This window comes from Pogona vitticeps, chromosome 5, assembly GCF_051106095.1.
Source record: "Pogona vitticeps strain Pit_001003342236 chromosome 5, PviZW2.1, whole genome shotgun sequence".
Lineage (NCBI taxonomy): Eukaryota > Metazoa > Chordata > Lepidosauria > Squamata > Agamidae > Pogona > Pogona vitticeps.
Window position 1 is genome coordinate 171,040,766 of NC_135787.1, and position 25,391 is coordinate 171,066,156.

General features: G+C 39.3%; 2 protein-coding genes across 8 annotated transcripts in view; one reads left to right on the forward strand and one right to left on the reverse strand.

The window, feature by feature from the left end:
* The window catches only part of NUP37 (nucleoporin 37), a 29,439-nt gene extending 17,962 nt beyond the window's left edge, over positions 1-11,477 (reverse strand). Inside the window, exons 1-5 of one of the 3 annotated variants that reach the window (XM_073000025.2) lie at positions 11,293-11,477; positions 8,415-8,621; positions 6,844-6,968; positions 5,953-6,025; positions 3,351-3,445 (exon numbers count right to left, since the gene is read on the reverse strand). In XM_073000025.2, the coding sequence (XP_072856126.2) occupies positions 3,351-3,445; positions 5,953-6,025; positions 6,844-6,968; positions 8,415-8,570 (449 nt within the window). In that variant the 5' untranslated portion in view covers positions 8,571-8,621; positions 11,293-11,477. Of the gene's footprint in view, positions 1-3,350; positions 3,446-5,952; positions 6,026-6,843; positions 6,969-8,414; positions 8,622-11,143 lie in introns of all 3 variants that reach the window. The other 2 variants (XM_073000026.2, XM_073000027.2) reach the window with 2 other exon arrangements.
* Positions 11,349-25,391, forward strand: part of PARPBP (PARP1 binding protein) — a 38,022-nt gene continuing 23,979 nt past the window's right edge. For 2 of the 5 annotated variants that reach the window (XM_073000019.2, XM_073000020.2), the window contains exons 1-5: positions 11,349-11,547; positions 15,782-15,941; positions 21,797-22,021; positions 23,345-23,455; positions 24,872-25,042. In XM_073000019.2, the coding sequence (XP_072856120.2) occupies positions 15,792-15,941; positions 21,797-22,021; positions 23,345-23,455; positions 24,872-25,042 (657 nt within the window). In that variant the 5' untranslated portion in view covers positions 11,349-11,547; positions 15,782-15,791. The remainder of the gene's footprint in view (positions 11,548-15,781; positions 15,942-21,796; positions 22,022-23,344; positions 23,456-24,871; positions 25,043-25,391) is intronic. The other 3 variants (XM_073000021.2, XM_073000022.2, XM_078376211.1) reach the window with 3 other exon arrangements.

Consider the following 25,391-nt stretch of genomic DNA (forward strand, 5'->3'; position numbering starts at 1 on the left):
TTAATACAATAATTTTGAAATATGATTATCATTACAAAATGCTCTAAGTTTTTAAGAAGCCATATAAATTCTCTGCTTTTTCACCCCATGGACCACCTGGAGAAGGCAGAGCACCCCTACACTGGTGTGCATACACAAACAAACACACGCTCTCCCTCGCACAACCGAGCGCGTACTGTGATGCGACGCTTGTGCAGGCACGTGTGCGCTCGCACGCATGCACAAATGGCAGCACGGTCCTTGTCTGGGCACGTGCGCATGCACAAACGGCAGTATGGCGCTGGGGCGCGTGTACATGCACGAATCAGCTGTGCAGGTGAGTGCATGCAGGGGGCGGGAGGTCTTTCTCCACGGTCCGGACCAGCTCAAAGCACGGAGTGGCACCGGGCCACAGACTGGGGGTTGGGGACCTCTGCTATAGTTGCTGCAATCTCTAACATCTCCTTTCTGTGGAATTGGAATGTATATTGAACATTTCCATTCTTGTAGGCTTTTGTTTTGTTGTCCATATTTATTGGCTTATTCTTGTTAGGATGTTTTTCTGGGACATGAGCTACTGTATTTTTCCATTTATCTCTCTCTCTCTCTCTCTCTCTCTCTCTCTCTCTCTCTCTCTCACACACACACACACACACACACACACACACACACACACACACACACACACACACACACAGCCTCTGGGCTCAGAATGTCGGACATTACAAGTCCCTATTAAATTTGAGCCCACAGGCTCCACTTTCAACAAAGTGTGTTCCAATTAGTTTGTACAGCATCAGCTGATGTCTGTTCCATCAGGTTCATGATTGGAGCAAGCTAAGTCTCTTGACTGAAGGAAGCCAGACCTCGTGACTGAAGGAAGCCTGTTTACAGAGGCAAGGTATGTGCCATTTTGTTCTCTCCTCAGCTATCTCAGCTTAATTCCGTGTAAAAGACACCACTCAATTTTTAGTGTAAAAATCTTAGGAAAAAGTAGCATCGTATACATGGGAAAATATTGATATTCCATCTACTGCTGGAGCTTTACTTCTTCTAAGTGCTTTGGGAACAGCTCTCGCTCCAGGTTCTTTATCATAGGATTCTTCTTTGAAGGAAATATGTCATCCTTGATCTCTTCATAGTTCTTCAGTATAGTTTCCATTTTTCTCTTTACAGTGGTGCCTCGCAAGATGATTTTAATTCGTTCCGCGAAAATCATCGTCTTGTGAAAAAATCATCTTGTGAGGTTCCCTATGCATCGGTCTCAAAAAAAAGTCTTGCGAAGCATCAGTCTAAAAAAAAAGTCCTGTGAAGCACGGTCATAGAAAAAAAGTCTTGCGAGGCACCATAGTGATCGCAAAAACAATCGTCTTGCAGATTTTTCATCCCGCGAGGCAATCGTTTAGCGAAGCACCACTGTATTTTGTCCTGGCCAGGTAATATATTCCCTTGTTGATTCTTCAGTATCCATGATCTTGGTTAATATTTTCCTTTAATTTCTTGGATCTAATGAAAGAGTAGTCTTATCTTTCTTTTCATGTTGTCCCTTTCTATTTCTTTGCGGTAATCATTACAACAATTCTCTATATCCCTGAGTGCAGACAACAGAACATTTTACAACAGATATGCTGCAGAAATGTTGTATTTAGGATTCTGACTCTAATTCTGTCACCTTTCACTTTTTACAGTATTCTTGTTTGTTAAAGTTTCTCATCATTCATCCTAACAATGTCCAGTCTCCTGATTTTGAGCGTCTCCAAGAGTAATACCATTAGGACTCAATCTCAAATCTGATCAGCAAATTAAAATATGCATCCAAGAGTGGGAAATAATATAACTATCTTCCATCAATAGAGTATTCCAATACAAAAGGTCCTATCCTTGTTATACTATGGCTGCATCTTAGCTTGTAACTTGGTACTGTAGTCTGGTAGTTCCTCTTCCATAAGTTTACATAGCCTAGATTAACCTTAGCGTAAGACAAGTTACATTTCTCCAGTTCACTTTAAATTGGATATGGCATTTTAAACTCACTTTTGCCTGGTCCTACTGCTAAAGTAACACAAAGTTAAGGGTAAAGGAGAAGTGAAAGCCTGCTTAAGAGTTCACAATAAGATACAGAAAAATTTGCATAAAGCACTGCCAAATAATTAAAACAGTTTTTGAATGTGCAGGATAACTCCCAGAACAAAATGTCTTGGCAGAGACTGCAACAAGAAGAGCAAAAAGGAACAGCAGCCTGGAATACTCCTGGGCTTCACTAGTCTTTCAGTTCTTACACCATGTATCCATCTCAACTATCCAAAGAATACATAGGCCAAAAACAAAAGGGGGGTAGCAAGCCCCCTTAAAAAAAAAACTAAAACCCCTGAACGGAAGGCAGCAGTCAGTCAGAAAAGTACTAGAATGATCCCATTTTCCTAGCTGAAAGTTTTGCCACAGAGAAAGCTGATAAACAGGGGGAAAGAAAATGACTTTTGCTTAACAACTACTAGACAGTAACCTCACAAACCAGAGTACTTCTGCGTGAAGCAGGCACTGAAAAGACACATATCCACAGCTTATTAAAGGAAGTGTTTCCAACCTATGCAGTTTAATACAACAGCGCTCATATCCTTGCTCATGGTTTTTCCACCGGCATCTGGTTAGCCACTATGAGAACAAATGCTGGAGCAGGACCAGACAGACCTTTGGCCTAAGCCTAGGTTTCCTCCCCCCCCCCCATTGCTGGCTTCAGTATCTAATTGCATTATGCAATATGTGTTGATGCTGCAAAACAAGTATTATACAGTCACAAAAAATAGTGGGCTTAAACTGGTTGGTTTAGGACAGTAATGGTGAAACTTTTTGAGCCCGAGTGCCCAAATTGCAATACAAAATCAACTTATTTATTTCAAAGTGCCAATACTGCAATTAAAACCCGAATGCTGAGGTTTTACTTTAAAAAAACAAACAAACTGCTCCTGCACTGCAAAGGTTAAATGCTTGTTTGTTGTTTTTTCCTATGGGCAGTACTGACAAATAAATACTTACTGGTCCTCCAATCCCCCATTAGCTATACTGGTAATGGTCACCATTGCACTCCTCCACTGGACCACTCCACCAGCAGAGGGGAGTGCCGAAATCCGGGATCAGAGGACAGGGAAATATATCTCTATGGTGACTTATGGCTCGTGTGCCCACAGAGAGGGCTCTGTGTGCCAGCTGTGGCACGCATGCCATAGGTTCGCCATCCCTGATTTAGGACATTGTAGAAAATCTGTACAGTGTAAGAATAGCTCTCCAATAGAAACTACAGATGAAACACTTTGAGAACTATCTTAGCATTTGAAGGCAGTGTTAAATTTATGTTATGTTTATATAATACATACCTGCAAGTGTGATCATCACTCACACTTGCAATTTCCTGACCTCCTTTTGGTGAAAATACCAAATCATTAACAAAATCTGAATGGCCTTCTAAAACCTGTTGAAAGAATGAGGATATAATTAAGATAGCAGGGAAGAAGGTGTCTTTAAAATGATAAAAGAAAGCAAATGTGAAACTATCAATTTAAAGAGCAATAAGGGGAAGATATGAAAGTTAGGCATCAGGATAGGTTATACAGAATATTTCACACACAAATTGTTTATGATTATAGCAATTAAAACAACCATCTTGAATTGTACATGGAAGACAACCAAAGCTAATATGTATGTTGGACTGTTAGTGTTATTGTCCTTGTGTTGACCTACCGCTGTTAAAACTAATGCTTCCAGTGATCAAGAATAGCCTTGTGTGAATTGCTTTGAAGCACCAGAGCATCACACTTAAATTAGTTGTGTACGGGGTGAGAAGGACTGACTGCCATTCCACATGGTAATTAAAAAAGAAAATCATTTATGCAATCTGTTCTCCTAGTCAGAATGATACAGAAGCAATACAAGGTCACAGATCTGAATAGCCAGATGAGACTTAAAATTGTACAGTATCTGACAAGTGCTTCTGTCACCACCACCTAACAGGATTTGTGATTTGGTTATTCCAGTAATGTACGAAAATGACAGCAGTTCCTTGCCAATATCCAAGTCCCAGGTATGATCTATCACTAAAATCACATCAAGCATGCAGGATTTGGGTGTTATGAAATGAGAGAGTATAACTGTGTAAACCCATCATAATAATATACCATTTTAACTTTCTAAGGACTATAAGAAAAAAATTTCTACAGCAGAATAGATTTTTCCCCTGAGGAAGGAATTCAGGTGTGAACTCTTTTGAAAGAGGAGCTAAACTGAAGAATGAATGCTGATGGCACTCTACCTTGGTAGAGTAATACGCTACCAGCACCAGATGATCTTTCCTGAACTGGGTTTCACCAAATAGGCTGAGCATACAAACAAGCTGCAGATAATCACTCAGATGCAGTACGGCTGAAAGTGATCCCCTTCTCCAAAAAGGAGATACAAACAAGCTGCAGATAATGTCACACATATGCAGTAGGGCTGAAAGTGATCCCCCCTCCCCAAAAATGGGATAACATAACCATTTTAGGAGAGGGGGAATCACTTTCAGCCCTACTGCATCTGTGTGACATTATCTGCAGCTTGTTTGTATCTCCTTTTTGGAGAGGGGGAAAAAAGTCAACAAACAAACCCCCAAGACCCATCAGAAATGGGGAAAAAAACCAAAAAGCAACCAAATTCCCCATCGGAAATGGGGGAGGGAACCAAAAAACAAACAAACCCCTCAAGACCCATCACAGCACAGAAACATAACCCCTCCCAGCTCAAAACCATGCTACAAAAACAGCCAGAACAGTTTTTAAAAAGCAGAAAACAGCACCTTACCTTACCAGGCAGCCCGAAGCCTCCCTGCAAACACACATACACACACACTCTGAAGCAGAAAGAGGCAGTTCCAAAGCCTATGATGATGGCACACTCTCTCTAATTGCTGGGGTGAAAGACCTATAAAGAAGCAGCCTCGTCGCCACCTAGTTAGAAATTTGAATTTCCTGTCCTTTTCTGTTCGTAAGTGGAAGCTCCGGTCGCAAGTAGAAGCAAGATTTTGCAGCCGGAGCTGGTCGTAACTCGAAATAGTCGTAAGTGGGGGCATTCGTAAGTCGAGGCACCACTGTAATTTCATTTTTTTTACCCCTTTAATGAGTAGGTATGGCATTGGGATCTTCTTTGTTTTTTAGTAGAACTCCGAGATCTACCAACAGGAGCTGGGTGGAAAAGACAGGCACTAAATGTGAATTTAGAAATTTGTTTTTGTGTAGCAGAATTGAATTGAGCTCACTGTGCTGCTACAGAAAAATTCACTCTGGGTTATTCTAAAGGTTTCTTCATTTCTGGGTTGCAAAAGATACATTTTGTTGCCAAAACAATGGAAACTAGTAATCCATGCAGATCTACTGAAAACAACTCAGATATCTACCAGCAAATCTCAACTACCTTCTGTCATTCTTGCTTTAATGTATCATAGAATTTCTTTCACCTTCAGTGTTCACTGTTTAATCAATATTTAGATTAAATATTGATTAAACAGTGAACACTGAAATACCCCGACTTACAAACGCCCCTACCTACAAACAGCTCTGCTTGCAAAATTTTGCATCGACTTGCGAATGGAGCTTCAACGTACAAACCGAAAAAGTCAGGGGAAAAGGGCGGGAAATTTAAATTTACTAACTGTTGGTGCATTTTTTGGATTTCTGTGTGGGATTGTATCAGATTTGATTTTTCTTCTGGTTTTTTGTGTTGTTCCAATGCAAACCAAAGGAATGACATGTGAGTACCACAACATTTGCACCTGCAACAATTTTCTGAGAGAAGGGTTGCATTTTCTGACAGAATTGCAAGGGTACCAATATTTTTGGCCATGACTGTACATGCTCTCTGGTGTGTAGCTTCAGTTGATGAGGGGGCAAAAGCATAAGAAAAGATTCAAGCCGGTAAATTACATTTAAATTTGTTTTTCATTCTCACCTTATAGGTATCACTTTCTTGCAGATCTGATGTGAATAATCTTAACTTCCTATCAGCAGCAGCAGTACAGAAACTAGGATAATTAAACAGGAGACATACAGCATACAGTATTCAGTAATTTAATATAATTGAAATATATTAATGTTAAGAATGAATTTTTACATCAAACAAATTTACATTGTTCACTATGAGATGCAAGTAACACCCCACATTTCTCTGAATATACAGATGTATTACATTCAGCCAAGTATGAATCTCACTCATTCAAAGATAAAATATTACTCTATTATTTAAGGCATTTTCACTTGTTCTTTTGGTGAAAACGCACCGGGGGGGGGCTTACATACAACCAATAAGAACATCTGCCAATAAGCCTATATTCTAATCTAAATGATGCAATATGAAGAAAAAAAGTACAAACACAAAATAGGGTACCAGTTCATCACATTAAATAGCATTTGTACAATGGCTAGGTGGAATGGAAACATTAGTTAGGAATCTCATTAGAAACAGCTCATGTATTAAAAGATGACATTAATCTACTGTATAATACACATTTTCAACAGGAGCCATAGGGCCCCTGGGGAGGCCATGGCACATTTGAAGAGAGCCACAGATTGGAGATAATTTTTTAGACACCACCTTATAAGGTTTGTTATCTGATTTATTCAATTTGATGTAGCTTTTAGTTTTTATATTGTGTTTATGGCCATGGCAAAAAAAAAAGGTTGAGAATGGCTGATCTGTAGCATTTGTGCAACATATATACCTTGGAATAAATTATCTCAGTGGGACTTATTTCTGAGTTAACACACAAAGAAATAAACTATTCCTCAACTTTGCATTCTGTAGAACTATTCACATTGCTTATACTTCTACTAAATTAATTACCGTATCTGAGGTGGTAAAGCATTAAGTCTAGTTTCTGGACTCCACGCAATGGCATCAACTCTAATCCCATGATGAAATATCCTTTGTGTTTTATACTGTATTCCTTCTACTTCCACATCCTCCTCCTACAAAAACAGGAAATGTTTTGATAAGATGAATAACACGTATCACTTTCTTTCAGAAATATTGTGGTAGAACAAGTGAAAAAAATTACTCATTCCCACGGAGCCCTTCTATATGGTGTTCCTAAATGTCTGTGCTCTGCACTCCCTTGAGAAAAATGGAATGTGTATATAGTAAAGATTAACAGCTGATAAACTCTCTATAATTGTACCCATACTAACAAGGAATAGGTCCTTCCAAAATCAAAGGCACATACTTCTAAAATAGCCATGCATAGCTTCACTATATAAGTACTTTTATTTTTTCTGTGCTCAAGTAGTTATATGATGATTTTGAGGGGGAAAGTTCCAGATTGCCCAAGCTGCCTCACATTTTTCTCATCAGTATTCCAAAATCTGAGTGTCAAAAATACTTTATAACACTTCCTTTGGTAAAAGAAGGGACATAGTGGCGCTGCGGGCTAAACCGCAGAAGCCTGTGCTGCAGGGTCAGGAGACCAAGCAGTCGTAAGATCGAATCCACGTGACAGAGTGAGCTCCCGTCGCTTGTCCAAGCTCCAGCCAACCTAGCGGTTCGAAAGCATGCAAATGCAAGTAGATAAATAGAGACCACTTTGGTGGGAAGGTAACAGCATTCCGTGTCTAAGTCGCACTGGCCATGTGACCACGGAAGATTGTTCTTCGGACAAATGCTGGCTCTATGGCTTGGAAACGGGGATGAGCACCGCCCCCTAGAGTTGAACACGACTGGACAAAAATTGTCAAGGGGAACCTTTACCTTTGGTAAAAGAACTGATGCAAAGAAGAGCATATCAGAAGATGAGGCAGATCAATGGATGTAATTAAGGTACTTCCCCCAAACATCAATGTTAAGCCAAAACAACAACAAGAACGAACAGTGAAAACTCTACATTTATGTAACTGTTATAATTTTGTTTTTGGAATGCTAGAAAGAAATTTAAGTCACCTGCAGCATTTGGGACATAGATGCAAAAAATCATACATTTTCAAGAAAAGTGTTATTTTTATCATTATGAACAGCTATACATGCCTGTTTAGTGCACCCTGATCATGTCTGAATTTAATCACTTAGTGCACAATTTCAGCCTCAAAAAAGAAAAGCTTATTTTTACTTTCATGGCTGGTTACTTAAAAAGTGTCTATCTTGTCTCTCAGTCTACACTGCTTTATGATGCAACATACAAGAATAAAAAAAAAAAACCATGAACATACAATTAAACATACACATAAAAAGCAGTTCAAAATTGGATGATAATTCTCCAAGCCAAGAGACCCAGCACTGATTGCATTATTGCTTTCCTGAGAATTACTTCAACTATCACAGACCTTAATGAGGCACTGACTACAGTACTTCTGATATTCATAAGGCCAGCTCTGGCAACATTCACTAACAGGATCAAGGACTCAAAAAGCAAGTAGAATACTAACCTGAAACCGGCAAGTTCCAACAACCACATAATTATTTCCACCATATGCAATGAGAGACTCCGCAGTTCCACTCTCAAATGGGCTGAACTCCACCACATGCACATAATCCTCACATTCCACAATATATGTTGCAGCCCGGGAAGCTTCTTGCTTCATCTTCAGTTGAACAATTCAGATTAATAGTAGTTTTGTCAGCCAGAGAAGGATCTAAATTGTATATGTACACACAGTTAAAGAAACCATAGTTCAATAAAATGTCCCCCTAAATAAGAAATCATAAGTGTACTTTCAGATAATGGCTCCTTATGTTTCTGGCACAATAGCTTCAAAGGCTTTCCCACAAAAAACATAACTACTTCCTCTACTCTTCGCAAACAGCAAATCCCAAAACAATAACAACAACATCCTCAGGAAAAAATAATACTGTTATATATTTTCAACTATCTCCATGCATTGAATCATAAACATGCATTACCATCAACTAAGTTCATAAACTATTCTTGCTACTATGCAGCCTTCTCACCCAAGCAAAACAGGATTACTGTACAATCTAAAAGAAATAGTACAAATGAAAAAGGACATAGGCAACAGGAGGCTTCCAATATTCAGATTAATGAATTATAATGCTGGAAAGTCACCAGTCAAATGTGCATAACTTGTCAATGCCAATACCTTCCAGTACTAGGCAGAAGGGTATGATAAAATTTAACCTTCATACAGTTAGGGCAACAAACCAATTAATACATGATTTTCTGTGGTTATTATTATTATTTATTACATTTGCATACTGCCGCTCTGGCTACCAAGGCCACACTGGGAATAGAACAGAATAATCAACAAAAATAAATTAAAATAAAGTAATATCAGAATGATATAGAAGAGTAAACATACAATAAACATTATAAATTAAGAACAATATAAACGTAAAAATACAACACAAATAACATCTAATAAACGCAATCAAGATGGTGGAACTACTAAGTTACGGGTTGGAGAATACTCTGTATTCTGTTGGTGGAATATTCTCAAAGGCCTGCCTAAGTAACCAGGTTTTCAATGATCTCTTGAAGGTAGCCAGTGAAGGGGGCCAGGTGAATATCAGGCAGGAGCTGATTCCACAAACATGGTGCAACCTCCAAGAAGGTCTGATTTCTGGTCTTTTCCTTCCAAGCCTCTCTCTCTCTGAATCAGTGTCTGCAACCGCTCCACCTGGGATGAACAAGTATGGCAGGCAGAACTCATTGGAAAAATGTGTTCTCCCAGGTACCAAGGTCCAAAACTGTTTAGGGCCTTATATGTTAATATCATCGCCTTGAAGCTGTTACAGAAATGAACAGGTAGCCAGCATAAGGTGGTCAGTGTTGGGGAAATATATTGGTATTTATTCAATTCACTCAACAGTCTGGCCACTGTGGTCTGGATCTATTGAAGGTTCTGTATCAGCTTCTGTACCCAGGTTCTTCTTGCTTTGTATACTATAGCAGAACTACTACTTATCTTCATGTGGGTTTTCTACTACAGATATTGCACAATGAAACTCTAATAAATCTACTCTTGCATGTCTGAATTGCCCCAGAAAATTATGTTCTCTGTTTCAACACAATTCTTCATAAAGGTTTGGATTTTAAAAAGTGTTCTTAAAAAGCAATCTACTTATTCTCTTAGATTAGAAAACTGAGGTAATAAAAGATGTTGATAAGTAATTTTAACCTCTGGTCATAATCAAGCATTGGGAAACATGAGATTCTGCAGATGCTGGTGCAATGCAACTCCCATCAGCCCAAACACACCCAATGGCCAAGGATGATATGAATGATATTTGGAGGATTACATGTTTTCCATCTCCATGTAAGACAGCAATATATAGGGTCCAATTATTACTACTCTATATTACTTTATTTCAAAATACTGTATTTTGATTTTGACTAAACTGAAATTCCAGTCAGAAATATTAGAGCTCACTTGCTCTCAGCTACTACACCACTCATCAACAGATGAGTAAATAGCAATGAGTGGTCATTTCGACCAGATAGGCGGGGTATAAATAGAATGAATGAATGAATGAACAAACAAACAAACATTTATTGCTATTACTTTTTTACTTTTAGGTAAGTAAAAAAATAATAGTAATAAAAATAATTACTGTTATTACTTTTAGACCACTTTTTTTGTAGCAATGGAAGTCTTCAAATCAAAATGTAATGTCTGTGAGAAGGCTGGTATATATACATATTAAGGGATCTGGGACCTAATTAACATTCTGGAGATTTTTCCTTATAGTCTCCCCTTTTCCTCCTATCCTACCAATATACTTAAAATCTGACTAAGCCTGGAAAAAAATTTCTAGCGCAGCTATCCTATGCCAATCAGCCCAGAATTAAAGGACCAAAGCAAAAGGGTCGTTTTCTTTCTGTCTTCGAAGGGTTGCCTTCGAGCAAGGTTTGGGTCACAAAGGCCTGCCCGAGAAGGAGCTTTGCACAACAGTAAGTGTTGTGACAGTGGCACCCTTTCCTCGGGTAAGCAAAGGTGAAGACCCCTGCCTCTGAGGGAGGAAAGACAGAACCGCCCCCGCAGTCACACGAGTCGGTACCCAAAAGCTTCGGACCCGCGAAGCTCTAATGAGGTAAACCTGCCAGGAGCCCCTCGTCTCTGGAGATACCCCTGGAGGGAAGGACGGGTGGGCAGCGGCTCCCTCTCCACGAGCGAGGTGAGGTCTAATCCATACACACCCGCAGCTTCCGCACGTGCAATACCCTCCCTCAGAAAAACAGGCAGCCAGCACACGGCGCTTCACGCCCACCGACCCTTCTCCTTGCCCCGGCTCATAAGCTCGGGAATACTACGTCCAATTTCCATACTTACCGATCCTCTCTCTCACCTAATTCTTCGCCGGGCAAACTCCCGCTAAGAATTTGTCAAAACACCAGTACTTCCGGTCCCTCGGGAAACTCCTTCCGGGCCATACGGTAGGCCGCTTCTCCATTGGCTGACGCGAGAACGTTTAAAATTAAACCGCTGCAGAGCGCTCCGCACGCGTCGTTGGCGGTTGCTTAGCAACTTCCTGTCCCATCGCTCTTTATTTGCCGGTTTCCTCTTCTTTTCCGTGGGTGACGAGGTTGTTTGTGGCTGTTTGGTAAGTGGGACTGCAACTGCTTTTAGGGGCAAGGATAGGGGCGGCGGGGCGGTTACCGTTGCTGGGGGGGAAGCTGTTGTCAAAAGCACAGCTGGAAGCAAGTATGTTATGTGAGGGGGCCCCGGGAAGGGGTATGCCGTCTCCGACCCAAAGTTTTTCCTGTCCCCACAGAGGTCCGCGTGGCGCCTTCAGAAAAGCCATGAGCGTCATTGCAATAGCACCTTTTCATAATGTCCCTTCATCAGCTGGGCATGCTCTGAAAAAGTACGACGATTGGTAGTTAAGTTCGCTTACACTGCGTGAATTTATCAAAAAAAATTCTATAGCTGCCCAAGTTGGTCGTTGGTATACTGGGTGGTAGCAAATTCCATAATTTAAGTGTATCTCGAAATTCTGTTGCCTGTTGAACATTATGATCTTACATCATTTTGCATAACAGAGTGACATAGGGCTGTCTACTAACAATGATTAGTCTGCAGTGACTTTATTGTTTTTTACCTTTATGGCCTTTACAATATAAGAAAAAAAATTCCGAGTTATGCAGGTGATTATAGCAGTTTGTTGAGATACTTCTCAACAATCCAGTTATGGCATCCTTTGAAACAAACGTCCAGACTCTCTGGTCATACTGACAGCAGTGCTACTGCATATGTGGTGAATAACAATATCTGTGAGCAATCCTTATGCTACTTCCACAGAGGTACAGGTGGGGTACAACTGGATGATAGGTGACAAAAATCTTTCTCTAGATATGACCTTGCATGATTAACTTGAAGTTGAGAATGTCAAATAGAGAATTGTAACCCAACAATGGTTAGCATCAGAATCAAAGATCCAATTTGAAACAGCATGAGAACTGAGAAAAAGAAACATTTACATAGAGAGACTGTAAGCCTTTAACTTATGACAACACTGCTGCATCCAGCCTCCAGTCCACAGTTACTCCATGCAGTAACACTTAGTCAAAAATTCATCCTCCTAATCATTTACTCTATGCCAGTATCTTCGTTCGTTTAGTCATTCAGTCGTGTCCGACTCTTCGTGACCCCATGGACCAGAGCACGCCAGGCCCTCCTATCTTCCACTGCATCCCGGAGTTGTGTCAAATTCATATTGGTTGCTTCGATGACACTGTCCAACCATCTCATCCTCTGTCGTCCCCTTCTCCTCTTGCCTTCACACTTTCCTAACATCAAGGTCTTTTCCAAGGAGTCTTCTCTTCTAATGAGATGGCCAAAGTATTGGAGCCTCAGCTTCAGGATCTGTCCTTCCAGTGAGCACTCAGAGTTGATTTCCTTTAGAATTGATAGGTTTGTTCTCCTTGCAGTCCAGGGGACTCTCAAGATCCTCCTCCAGCACCACAGTTCAAAAGCATCAATTCTTTGGTGGTCAGCTTTCTTTATGGTCCAGCTCTCACTTCCATACGTCACTACAGGAAAAACCATAGCTTTGACTATGCGGACTTTTGTTGGCAAGATGATGTCTCTGCTTTTTAAGATGCTGTTGAGGTTTGTCATCACAAACACTCTTTTCCAACAACACAAGAGGTGACTCTACACATGGAAATCACCAGATGGGCAATACTGAAATCAGGTTGATTATATTCTCTCCAGCCAGAGATGGAGAAGCTCTATACAGTCAGCAAAAATAAGACCTGGAGCTGATTGTGGCTTCATCAGCTTCTCATAGCAAAATTCAAGCTTAAACTGAAGGGAACAGGAAAAACCACTGGGCTAGTCAAGTATAACCTCTAAACCAAATCCCTTATGAATACACAGTGGAAGTGAAGAACAGATTTAAGGAACTCGACTTGGTGGACAGAGTGCCTTTAGAATGATGGATGGAGGCTCATAACATTGTACAGGAGGCAGCAACAAAAACCATCCAAAAGAAAAGGAAATGCAAGAAAGCAAAGTGGCTGTCCAACGAGGCCTTAGAAATAGCAGAGAGGAGAAGGGGAACAAAATGGCAGGGAGATGGGTAAAGTTACAGAAAATTGAATGCAGACTTCCAAAGAATAGCAAGGAGCGACAAGAGGGCCTTCTTAAATGAACACTGCAAAGATGTAGAGGAAAATAATAGAAAGGGAAGAACCAGAGATCTTTTCAAGAAAATTGGAGATATTAAAGGAACATTATGTACAAAGATGGACATGATAAAGGACAAAAATGGTAGGGACATAACAGAAGCAGAAGATATCAAGAAGAGGTGGCAAGAATACACAGAGGAATTATACCACAAAGATCTGGATATTCTGGACAACCCAGATAGTGTGTTTGCTGACCTTGAGCCAGACATCCTGGAGAATGAAGTCAAATGGGCCTTAGAAAGCATGGCTAGCAACAAGGCCAGTGGAAGTGATGGCATTCCAATTGAACTATTTAAAATTTTGAAAGATGATGCTGTGAAGTTGCCACCCTCAATATGCCAGTAAGTTTGGAAAACTCAACAGTGGCCAGAGGATTGGAAAAGATCAGTCTACATCCCAATCCCAAAGAAGAGCAGTGCCAAAGAATGCTCCAACTATTGTACAACTGCACTCATTTCACATGCTACCAAGTTTATGTTCCAAATCCTCCAAGGTAGGCTTCAGCAGTATGTGGACCGAGAACTCCCAGAAGTACAAGCTGGATTTCGAAGGGGCAGAGGAACTAGGGACCAAATTGCTAACATATGCTGGATTGTGGAGAAAGTCAGAGAATTCCAGAAAAACATCTACTTCTTTTTCATAGAATACACAAAAGCCTTTGACTGTGTGGACCACAGCAAACTATGGCAAGTCCTTAAAGAAATGGGAGTGCCTGACCACTTTATCTGTCTCCTTAGAAATCATTATCTGGGACAGGAAGCAACAGTTAGAACTGGATATGGAACAAATGATTGGTTCAAAATTGGGAAAGGAGTACAACAACGTTGTATACTGTCTCCTTGCTTATTTAACTTATATGCAGGGTACATCATGAGAAAGGCTGGACACAATGACCCCCAAGCCAGAATTAAGATTTTTGGAAGAAATACCAACAACCTCAGATATACAGATGGTACCACTCTGATGGCAGAAAGTGAGGAGGAATTAAATAACCTCTTAATGAGGGTGAAAGAGGAAAGCACCAAAAATGGTCAGGAGTTCAACATGAAAAAAAACTACAGTGGTTCCTCGCTTTATGATTGCCCCGCATTACGACGAATCTGCTTTACGGCAATCTTTTTGCGATCACAATTGTGATCGCAAAACGATGGTCTAAATGGAGGAATTTCGCTTTGTGATGATCGGTTCCCTGCTTCGGGAACAGATTCTTCACAAAATGATGTTTTTCTAACAGTTGATCGGCTGTTTCAAAATGGCTGCCGGGTAATTAAAATGGCTCCCCGCTGTGTTTAGGGACAGATTCCTTGCTATACAGACTAAACAACAATTATGCATAAATTAATTTCCTGGGAGGGTCCCTGTGTGAAGCATAACAGGCAGGGACCCAACCATATCCATAATTCCTTGCAATTCCCATTGAACCTAGTCCTGGGCAGTCTTTATCATGCTGAGAAAAGCCATTATTTTCCAGCTGAAAGTGATTACAGACAGTTGAAAGGACTGTTGTTGTTTTTTTGGCGGGGGAGGGGTTGGCTAAAACACTTGGTGTGGAGGTCTGGCTGAGTGAATTCCTTAAGACTTCTGAGACCTGTAGTTCATGAATTCCAAAGTTGCCTCCCAAAATGCCCACTGTTTCAGTGGGCTTAAGACTTATTACACTGAGCATTAGGATTTTAGGTAATGTTTTAGGATATATATGTATATATCCTGAAATGCTTGCTATATATAGCTAGTGTCTGTATGTTTGTTTCTCTCTCTCTCTCTCTCTCTGTGTGTGTGGGTGTGTGGGTGTATGGGTGTGTGTGTGCGCGCGCGTATGTATGTAGAGACTTCACAAAGAAAACAAAATATGTATTGAACTCTGGACTAAAATCTGTTGTTAAATTTGGTACTTTTACACTTCTGAAAATATATCTTGTGCAATGTCAAATATTACTGACTTTCTATGCCACTGTCACTTTTTAGCCATCACCATAGCATTCAATTATTTCTCGTTTCCTATGTATTTTTCCTTTTGGGTTCTCTTTGTCTTCATTTGTTGTTTATCTCTTTCTTCCCAAGTTGTGAAGAATATTATGTGTGCTTACACTCTCTTCTCAAATGTTTGCCATATCTGTTCCTAGCTATGTTGGGCTTTTTTTTAAGCTTTAGGACCATGTCTTCCCTTCAGAAAAGGCTCTTGAGTATGATTCGATGTTTCCGAAGAGAATGGTGCTTATATTCAGATTCAGAGAGGATTACAATATGTGGTGCAGACTGCATGCTGATGGTTTTGCAGCTAGCTGTTGCTGAGGTGAATAAAAAGGTTGGTATACTAAGAAGAGGTCTTTGCTTTGAATATTGTGAATACTACTCGTAGGTGACCAGATACAGTTCAGGAATTTGAGTTGAAGGATATCTTTGGATTATGCCATTCATTGTTCTGATGTTTGGGAAGATTTATAAAAGTATCTTGATAACCGTTTAAAGCAGTGTTCCTCAATCTTTTAGAAGCCATGCTCCCTTTTGATAAATATGAACAGGGCTTGAAAAATGCATTCATCCACTCATCTGTGATGAGTGAAAAATGCTGCTCAACGAGTCACAGCTTCCTCCATGCATGCCTCCTTCCTCTCTCTCTCTCTGTCTCTCTCTCTCTAGTCCTGCAGTCCTCCCCTCCCATTGCAAAAGGAAAACTGTCCTCTTCTCGCGAGACGAGAGTTCGAGCAGTACATAGAGATATAGTTCTGCAGGAGAAAGTAGAATAGTCCCATGCTGGAGAATATGGAGATTCCGTGCTCCCAATTTCAACCAAACGAGGACACATCCTGGGGTGGTAGGGAACCATGGCTCCTTAAGAGGCCGGGCACTTTTGCTTTTAGTTTTATTTTTGCTGGAGACATTCAAAAGCAAGGCATTCAAAATAGAAACTTCATGACCCCACAAGCATGCAGGTAATAAAACAACCCAAGTCTGAGGGTATAAATCAGTGAATTCCAATCCCAATAAATTGCAAGGCTGGTGAAATTTTTGACTGACTGATGAGACATTCTAAAATTTTTCAAGCCCTGAATATAATGATCTCATGCAGCCTTTAAACCTGCTAATGAGGGTCTGTTTTGGCCTGGGAGGGACAGATGGGAGATAGGTTCTAGCAGATATGAGGGAGAATTTAAGGGAAATGCACATGACGCTATCCACACAGATAAAATAATAAGGTATATTACCAAACATTGCTTAACGAATCCGTAAATTGTTTATTAAGGAATTAAGAGGTATAATGATCCAAGGTCTCATAACTATGATTTGTTTAAGCCAATTTTAAAAAAGCCAGGATCAACTGTTCTCAAACTAACTACTAATCTTGTAGTCTGGTTGTAAGGGGGAGTCGTGTTTACCTTAAATATGGAAATATATTTCCAGTCTCCTCTGGAGAAATGAGAAACATGTGAATCCAAGGTTAATCATTATAGTTTTTCAGGGTCACCTTCCCTGGCTCAACGATCTCTGACACTCTCTCCCTAGATGTCGAGCTGGATAAACGCATTGGCAAAGCAGCTGCCATGTTCTTTAGGCTCACAAAGGGAGTATGGTTTAATAAGAAGCTGACTGCATATACCCAAGATCCAAGTGTATAGAGCCTGTGTCCTGAGTACACTCCTGTACTGCAGTGAGTCCTGGACCCTTTGTGCACGGCAGGAGAGGAAGCTGAACACATTCCATATGCGTTGTCTCCAACGCATATGGCAGGACAAAGTTCCAAATAGAGTAGTCCTAGAACAAGCTGGAATTTTTAGCATGTATACCTTACTGAAACAACAATTTCTATGTTGGCTTGGACATGTCATGAGAATGGCTGATGGTCATATTCCAAAAGATCTCCTGTATGGAGAATTAGTGTAGGGAAATTGCATCAGAGGGAGACCACAACTGCGATACATGCATATGTGCAAGTGGGATCTGAAGGCCTTAGGAATGGACCTCAACAGATGGGAAACCTTGACATCTGAGTGTTCAACTTGGAGGCAGGCAGTGCTTCATGGCCTCTCCCATTTTGAAGAGACACTTGTTCAGCAGGCCGAGGCAAAGAGGCAGTCCCAAAAGCAGCAAAATTAGGGAGCTGGACAGGGGACAAATTGTATTTATCTTCAGTGTGGAAGGGATTGTCACTCCTGAATTGGCCTTTCCAGCCTCATTAGACACTGCTCCAAGTCCTCTATTCAGAGCACGTTACCATAGTCTCTCAAGACTGAAGGATGCCTAATCTAAATCTAATTGTTACCACTGAAGTTGTATTTCCTTTTGGTTTTCTCTTTACCATTGCTGTTATATCATGTGGCATCAATGATAGTTAATTTAAAAAAAACTGGTCTACAAAGGCTGCTTGTGCCTCTAATATTCATAGATGTAGGCAAGAACATTCCCCCAAAAGTGTCATTCTGTCCTATTTATTTCCTCTTTATTTAACATGAATAGTGAACAATTGGATTTAGTTCAAGCCTATTAGCTTAGTTGGATTATAGAATACTTTAACAGTCAATTTGTATCAATGAGTGTATTTTAGGGGATCTCTGCAGTATAGATCTGCTGAATAGTAGATCATCTGGAGGGGGGCTGGCCTTACTATTCAGGGATGTTTGTTTCCAGAGAGAACAGGATATTGCTTTTAGTGACCGTCTGCCCTGCCTAGAAATTGCCACTTTTCTTCATCTGGGTTGTATTTGATCAAAGTGGAGTAAACCTTTTTCTCCCAAGTCATTGTAGTTATTCAGTGTGCTGTTGCTGACGATGTGCATGGTAGCCTACATTCTAATTATGGTCGCTCTTAGTTGGCTTCTGTTGTGGTCTTTTAAAACTTTGTACTGTATAGCCCATTTGGCACTTGAATCCATAGAATGACAAGTTCATAACATTCCACAAATAAACAGGATGAGAAATGTAAGACACGGTGTAGGTTAACCATTCATTAGGTTATGAGATTAAGAAATGACTATCACTTTACAGTATTTCATTTCATCTGATTTCATTTTTACATTTCTTGCAAGTCCTATACAGTAATATTAAAATCTGTCTCTCGCATGGTGCTATTGTTGGTTTTTCCACAAGGACATTATGCAATTTGTTTTCATCCTTAGCACAGTTGTTTTTACAATTCTCTTCAATTTATTATTTAAAAAATAGAAAAGACATTTTGATTTATAGAACAAAAGAATAGTAAAATGTGCTCAAAGAAGACAGTAGTTGCAATATAGTGGGAAGAACTGTAGGGCTTTCACACTTGTAAACTTTTTTCATTTTAGCCATATGAAATACAAGATTCCTGTTGTCATAGAATTAAAACGTTGAACTTTGTGAACTTCCTTTATAAATTAGCCAACTGGCATTTGTTCCTAGAAAAACATTTTGGGTTCTACCACAACCTCTTTCAATCCTTTCTATGAATAATATGCTGTCACGGTGGGCACATGATTGTGAAAGCTGATATCTTGACAGAATTTTTATTTTGATTGTAAGTGTTTTTATTATACCAGTATCAAAACAATTGAGGTTTGTCAGTTCTTCAGTTTATGAGACAAGATTTTGACTTACTTTGATTGTAGCTTAACTAGTAGCTATAGTTCAGAAAACTAGGACCATAGTGGAATAATCTTTTCACTGATCTTTACATCAGGAAATCTATACCCTGTGTTGATTATTCAGCACAGTTCAACAGCAGTTTCTCCTTTGGGCAAAGAATGCCATGAGTTCATATGAGACAGGCATCTTGTTCTTTGTAAATAGCTGCAAGTTTAGTTTGTGCCTTCATGGTAGTCTAGTCTCTGAGGACTTTACCCTGAAACTGCAGTTCAATAAAGAATAAATACTGAAATGTAGTTAGTTAGTGGGTGGGTCTGTGAGAGGAAGAAAGGAATAAAGCAGAAAAGGCTAGCAGTGGCAGTAGGAGATGCACCTAAAAGTGTCCCTCATGGTACAGCATTAACATGATTTTTTTTTTGGTTTGTAATCATTTTAATTTGCCCTGTTGTGCATGGTTTATGGACAATATTATGTAATACCAATATAATAAAAATTAGCCTATAATAGAGCAGATCCTTGTACTTAAAACACAGTCTGTTCCCTACTGATAGTCCTATGTTGACCCTATTTTTCCATTGGAGTCAGTGTTAAAATAGGAGTTTTCCAGTCAATTCTCAAGCCTTCTTATCACCTACTTCTACTTCTTCACTCTATTTTCTTCTGTCTTGTCTGCTCCTTTTCATCTGCTATGTTGTCCTCTCTTCTCCTGTCCATCTTTCAGTGTCTGTCTTGCTCCTGCTACCCTGTTTTCCGCAAAATAAGACCTAACCTGAAAATAAGCCCTGGTATGATTTTTCAGAATGTTTGTAATATAAGCCCTACCCCCAGAATAAGCCCCAGTTAAGTGAAACCCCGCCCTCCACCCTTGTGCAGTAGCCAGAAGATGACATGACATGATTTGAATAAATGTAGATTGTTGTACATGAAAAAAAATAATAAAGCATTCCCTGAAAATAAGCCCTTATATGTTTTTGGAGGAAAAATAAGACCCTATGGGGAAAACGGTATCTTTCTATCTGTCACATTTATATCTTGTCCTGTTTCTCAAGATCTTAGTACAATTATATTTGATAGAAATATAATTTTTATTGCCACAGGTATATCATTCATAATTTTTTTCAATTTTTTTAAAAAGTAAACCATTGAAAACATGAGAAACTAGATACATACATTTAAGTCAATAACAATAAGGAAACCTCCACAGTACGGTAGGACCCCTGTATCTGCAGATCAATATCCACTGATTCACTTATCCACAGTCTGAAAATATTTTTTAAAATTTTAAAAATAAAAATTATTTTTTCACGTTTTACCATAACTGGCCATTAGAGGGAGCCAGAGACAGTGCTTTTCAGAATTTCTTTTCTTGTACCACAGTGGTTCTCAAATTTTTTCAATTCCCTTTCATCCCTGATCCTGGTGGCTCAGCCCCTTTGCCTGCTGCAGGAGGTAGGTGGAGAGGTGTGGGGCTTCCTTCCCAATCCTGAGTGTGGAGCACCCTTCCCTTGAATGCTTATTCTCCCTCCCAGGTTCTCTGTCCAACTGCTTCCAGCTCACTCTCCTAGGCCTTCAGTTGTGGGCAGGATCCATCCGCTGACCACTGCCTCAGGCCCGCCTCCACCTTGCAGCACATCATGAAGAAGTGGCCCCAGAGATGGCAACTCTCGCCCCTCCCCATCCCCACCCCTGATGGCTCAGCTCCTCCACCCGCTGCAGGAGTTAGGTGTGGGGGCATAGGGCTTGCCCGGGCTGCCTCCTCTGATGGTGGCAACAACGGTGGTGGGGTGTTTGCTATTATCTGCAGTTTTCAGGGTCCACAGGAGGGCTTGGAACCGATTGCCCAGGGACATAGGGGTCCTACTGTGTTTCCTCTGTTAGCACACTGTGTGATGGCTGTGTTCAGTCATTGATTGGGACTCTAAAACTAAGTTTTGGACTCAGGGGATTAAGAAGTTACCGAAAATGTGATTGATAAAATGAACCATCATTAATCATCAGTCTACTGTAAATAAAATAAATACAGGAAATAGAAATGGAATATAAAATACATAAATTGAGCTAAAATATCTGAGATGAATGTATTTGCCTGGTAATGAATTTCAATAGCATCCACATCAGTATCCTGCTGAAAAATCATTCCAGATGAGAAGATCATCTCTTTTGTTAGCTTCCTGCCCAACTTCATTCAGTAGTGGCATCTGTAGGACAGTCTCAGATGATGATAAAATGTCAGATATCCATGAAAGGAGTGATTTAGATACTGTGTTCGTGTTATATTAACCTATTAAGCTTAGAAAGTAGTCATGATCACTTTACACATACTGTACTATATTTTCTCATGAATAATATGTTTTCAAACAAATTACTTGATGGGAATACAATTGCTTTAGACAAAATAAAATATGAATGACTTTTAAATTTTTATAAACAAAATCAGTTAAATTATAATTTAGGTGATCAGTTTTCTTGTTTTAGTAAGTTGTAAGTACTGTTAGTCATCAAGTCATATTATGAATAAATGAAGCATTTATGTTCCATTTAGTCATATTATGAATAAATGAAGCATTTATGTTATTGTAATTGTGATTGTAATTGTTATTACAGCACCATGGAGATTTTAATGCATCGCTTAGTGAAGTGGTGTTATCTTGGAATTACTTGCTACCTGACAAGCTTAGAATATTACACAAAAATGAGGAAGCTCCTGAAAACTATGCTGAGATCAGTAGTGTTTATACTAGCTTTTTAAAGCGCTGCAATATGATGGATCTTATAGATATCCATCAAAAATGTGGATCACTATTACTGGAAAATGAGTCTCTATCATCTGTAAGTATATCTATAATTTATTTGAATATAACAGTTTTGTCAAGAGCTTTGTGGTTGCCTCTGGCAAATGCAAATAATATTTGATATTAGTAGAGGAAACTTTTTAACACTTAAATATTTTGCTTTGTAAGGCAATTATGTAACAAAAATAAGTAAAATACTAGGTGATGGTCACTAAACATTTTTTGTGGGCTAGTAACTTGTATGGGCTTATTTAGAAGGCTGAAATTAAACATTGTACTGTAACCAAGAAAGTGATCTAGATGAAGTGGAATTAGCTGCATAGTAATCCTAAAATCCTTGCCAAAGCCACATATTAGCTGTATTTGCATCTTCAGTTTTCCTGCTAAATCTTTGTAAAGGCTAAAAGCTGTGTGGCTTATGAAGTAAGATAATCTTGTTTTAATACATCCAGCACAATACTGGACATTGTGGTCTTATGTCACAGTAACTCTTGAGCAAAAGAGAGATGCAGTGACTTTAACGTGGAAAGATTTAAAGAAAACTGCTGTGGTACTTTAAGGTTGTAGGCATAGGATGAGGAAGTTGACTGTTGAAACCTTTTGTCTGGTGGGGAAGTTTTAGAAATACTGACGGGATTTTTTGAGAGTTGGACTCCAAAACCTCTGGAGGGCCAAAGGTGCCTCCATCTCTAACATATTTGACATTGTCTTTGATCAGTTATTCACCTAAATCAGTACTATTATTTCAGTCCTTCCGAAGTCATTTTGACTAGAATTATAACATTAAATCTAGGACCTTATCCAAGCAAAATATGTATTTATAGTATATGTTTTGCTTGCTCTTCTTTCTACATTGCTTTTCCTTATATAATATTTAAAGCAGTTATTTACTTATTTAGAGTGTATTCTATCCTATGTCTTGATCTCAGAGCAACTATTTTCTATACACAAAATTATGATGGCAGTTTCTAGGAGTATCTCAAAATATGTCTATATGAATGGGTGGTCTTGCACATTCCAGAATGGCTAGCTCAAAGCTGGTCAGAAAGCTTTATTCCTGTCAAAGTGGATCTCCACTATTTCAGGTCTGTGCTCACTTGGCCACTTGGGTGTCACTCCTCTGCATGGTTATATTTGTCACCTACTTATGCAGCAAGCCCTGTTTTAGGTGCTAAAGAATTAGCACATCTTCCATAACCTCCTTGTGAAGTATAGGAAAGTATATGTTGGTCTTCAGATGTGAATGGATTGCAGCTGGTATCTCCCACAGCCAGTAGTCAGCATTGAGGGCTGATATGACATCTGGAGGGCTGCATTTTCCCCACTGCAGACTATTAACATCTCTTTTTGCTTGCCAAAGGTACAGCTGTTAGAATTCATTACTGGAACAGTGGACTTAGGTAGTGAAAATAATGCCATTCCTTCTACACCATCCACACCAAGTAACAGAACAAACGAGTTTAATGAAGAGGTAAGATATGTGATTTTTGCCCTGTATCCTGAAGTAATAGGATTTTAACAGAGAAAATACTGTTCTAGCTATTAACCGTTGGGTTTTTTTCATTTTTGACAATTTTGTTTCTTTGTGACAGAAGCACAGAAGGTAATAAATATATGAGAATTTTTGCTCATTAATCGGCAACTTCAAGAGCATCGGGGCTCTTAACATCTAATATCAAGTCTTTAATATTAGATGCACATATATAGTGGATACATGTGTGAAGTTGCCTGTTTTTCTCTGCACTTGCAAAGATCTGTGTCTATGCAAAAGACCCATTTTATTAGGTTCACTTTGATTCTGCAGCCCCAGTCTGTCATGTGTGTTTGTTTAGAAATTACACTTTTGGAATCTGACATTCAACTTGAACTGATCTGCACATTTCACTGAAAAAGAAAGGAAAAAAAGACAGGTGCAGGTGTAAAAGCCAAATGTAATTTACATTCCAGTTCATTGCAAATAAGCAAGCACACTGATACATGGTGCTTGATCAGTCCTCCCTGCTTCCTCCTTCAGAAGACAATAACCAACATTTATCAGTCCATTATTTCTTTAGTGTATTGTGCAAAATAGGAACTCTTAGTTTGTGGGTTTCCCCTATAAGGTGTTCATAGGTTATGATTTTTCTTGGACTAATGTTTTAGCTTGTTGGGGAAGGGATAATCCAGGGCTCCTGACTTGCAGATGGCATTAAACACAAAGAACCTGCAGTGCAACTGTACATGTATAATTTAGCCACTCCGCCTTGAAGTGAGTGTGATTAAACAGCATGAACAATCATGTTGCTTATATACATTTAAGCCTTGGTTTGTTGGTACAGCTATGAGGTCAGTGCCCTTGTTTGTAAAAACAGGTTTCAGAACTGTGAATATTAGTAAACCCAAGGTTTTTAATCTTTTCATAGGAATCTTTTCATGTTCATTTTCTTGTGGCCTTTTAAGTTACCTGAGATTTATTCATGGGGTCATATTAAAGATAATATGCTTTCTGAAAGTCTGCTCCATAGGCCAGAGAGCAAAGAAAATATTCTTTAGGTCTTCATTGGCTCTGAATTGTAAACAGTTTAAAAGATGAAATAGCATTTGTTATCAGAATACATAGGTTGCACGTGTAAGGCTAGTTGTTTGTGAGACTTGAAAAGAAAAGGATAATATATGCTTCATATTCTATGGTTAATATATAATTCAGTATACATTTAAATATCCATGTTAATTCACCTTTGTTTACTTCATCTCTTACTAGGTTTTCAAAGCAGACACAGTTTTTTAATGCCAAGAATAAAGATGGCTTCTCTGCTTTGTTATGCATGTGTTTCCTAAGGTATTCCTAAATCATGTTTTCTTGAAGTAAACAATCTACAAGAAGATAATGGGTTTATGTTTTATGTAGATGCCTTTGATGGTGAAGAAAATTCTGTATTCGTATTTAAGCTTGTTAGTTAACTCCAGGAATGACCTAGCCTTTGCTCACGTTTTAAACATTCCTGAAAGAGGGCTTGGAAGAGAAGCTTTCACTGACCTACGGCATGCTGCACAGAAAAGAGAAATGTCCATATTTCCAGTATGTATGAGATGTTGGCTCTAACTTTCAGAGAATACTAAGGAAATAAAATAGCACGGCCACTGGAAACTATGTATACTTTTGCCTAAAAATGAAATATAAGACTTAATTTGTGTACCTAGTTTCCTTGAATTATGCTTGGTTAAACTCATTTGAACTTATATTTTGATATACATGTGTGGGATTGCACTGAAAGACTGTAAACTAGATATATACTTGATTCATACTGTATAGAACAGTCAGCTTTCTAGTAGCATTATCTGCTGTATAGTAAGTAGCCAACTAACTTTTCAGATATGGGAATTTTTAAAACATTTTGATATGTAATAAAAACTAGTGCTGCAGTTCA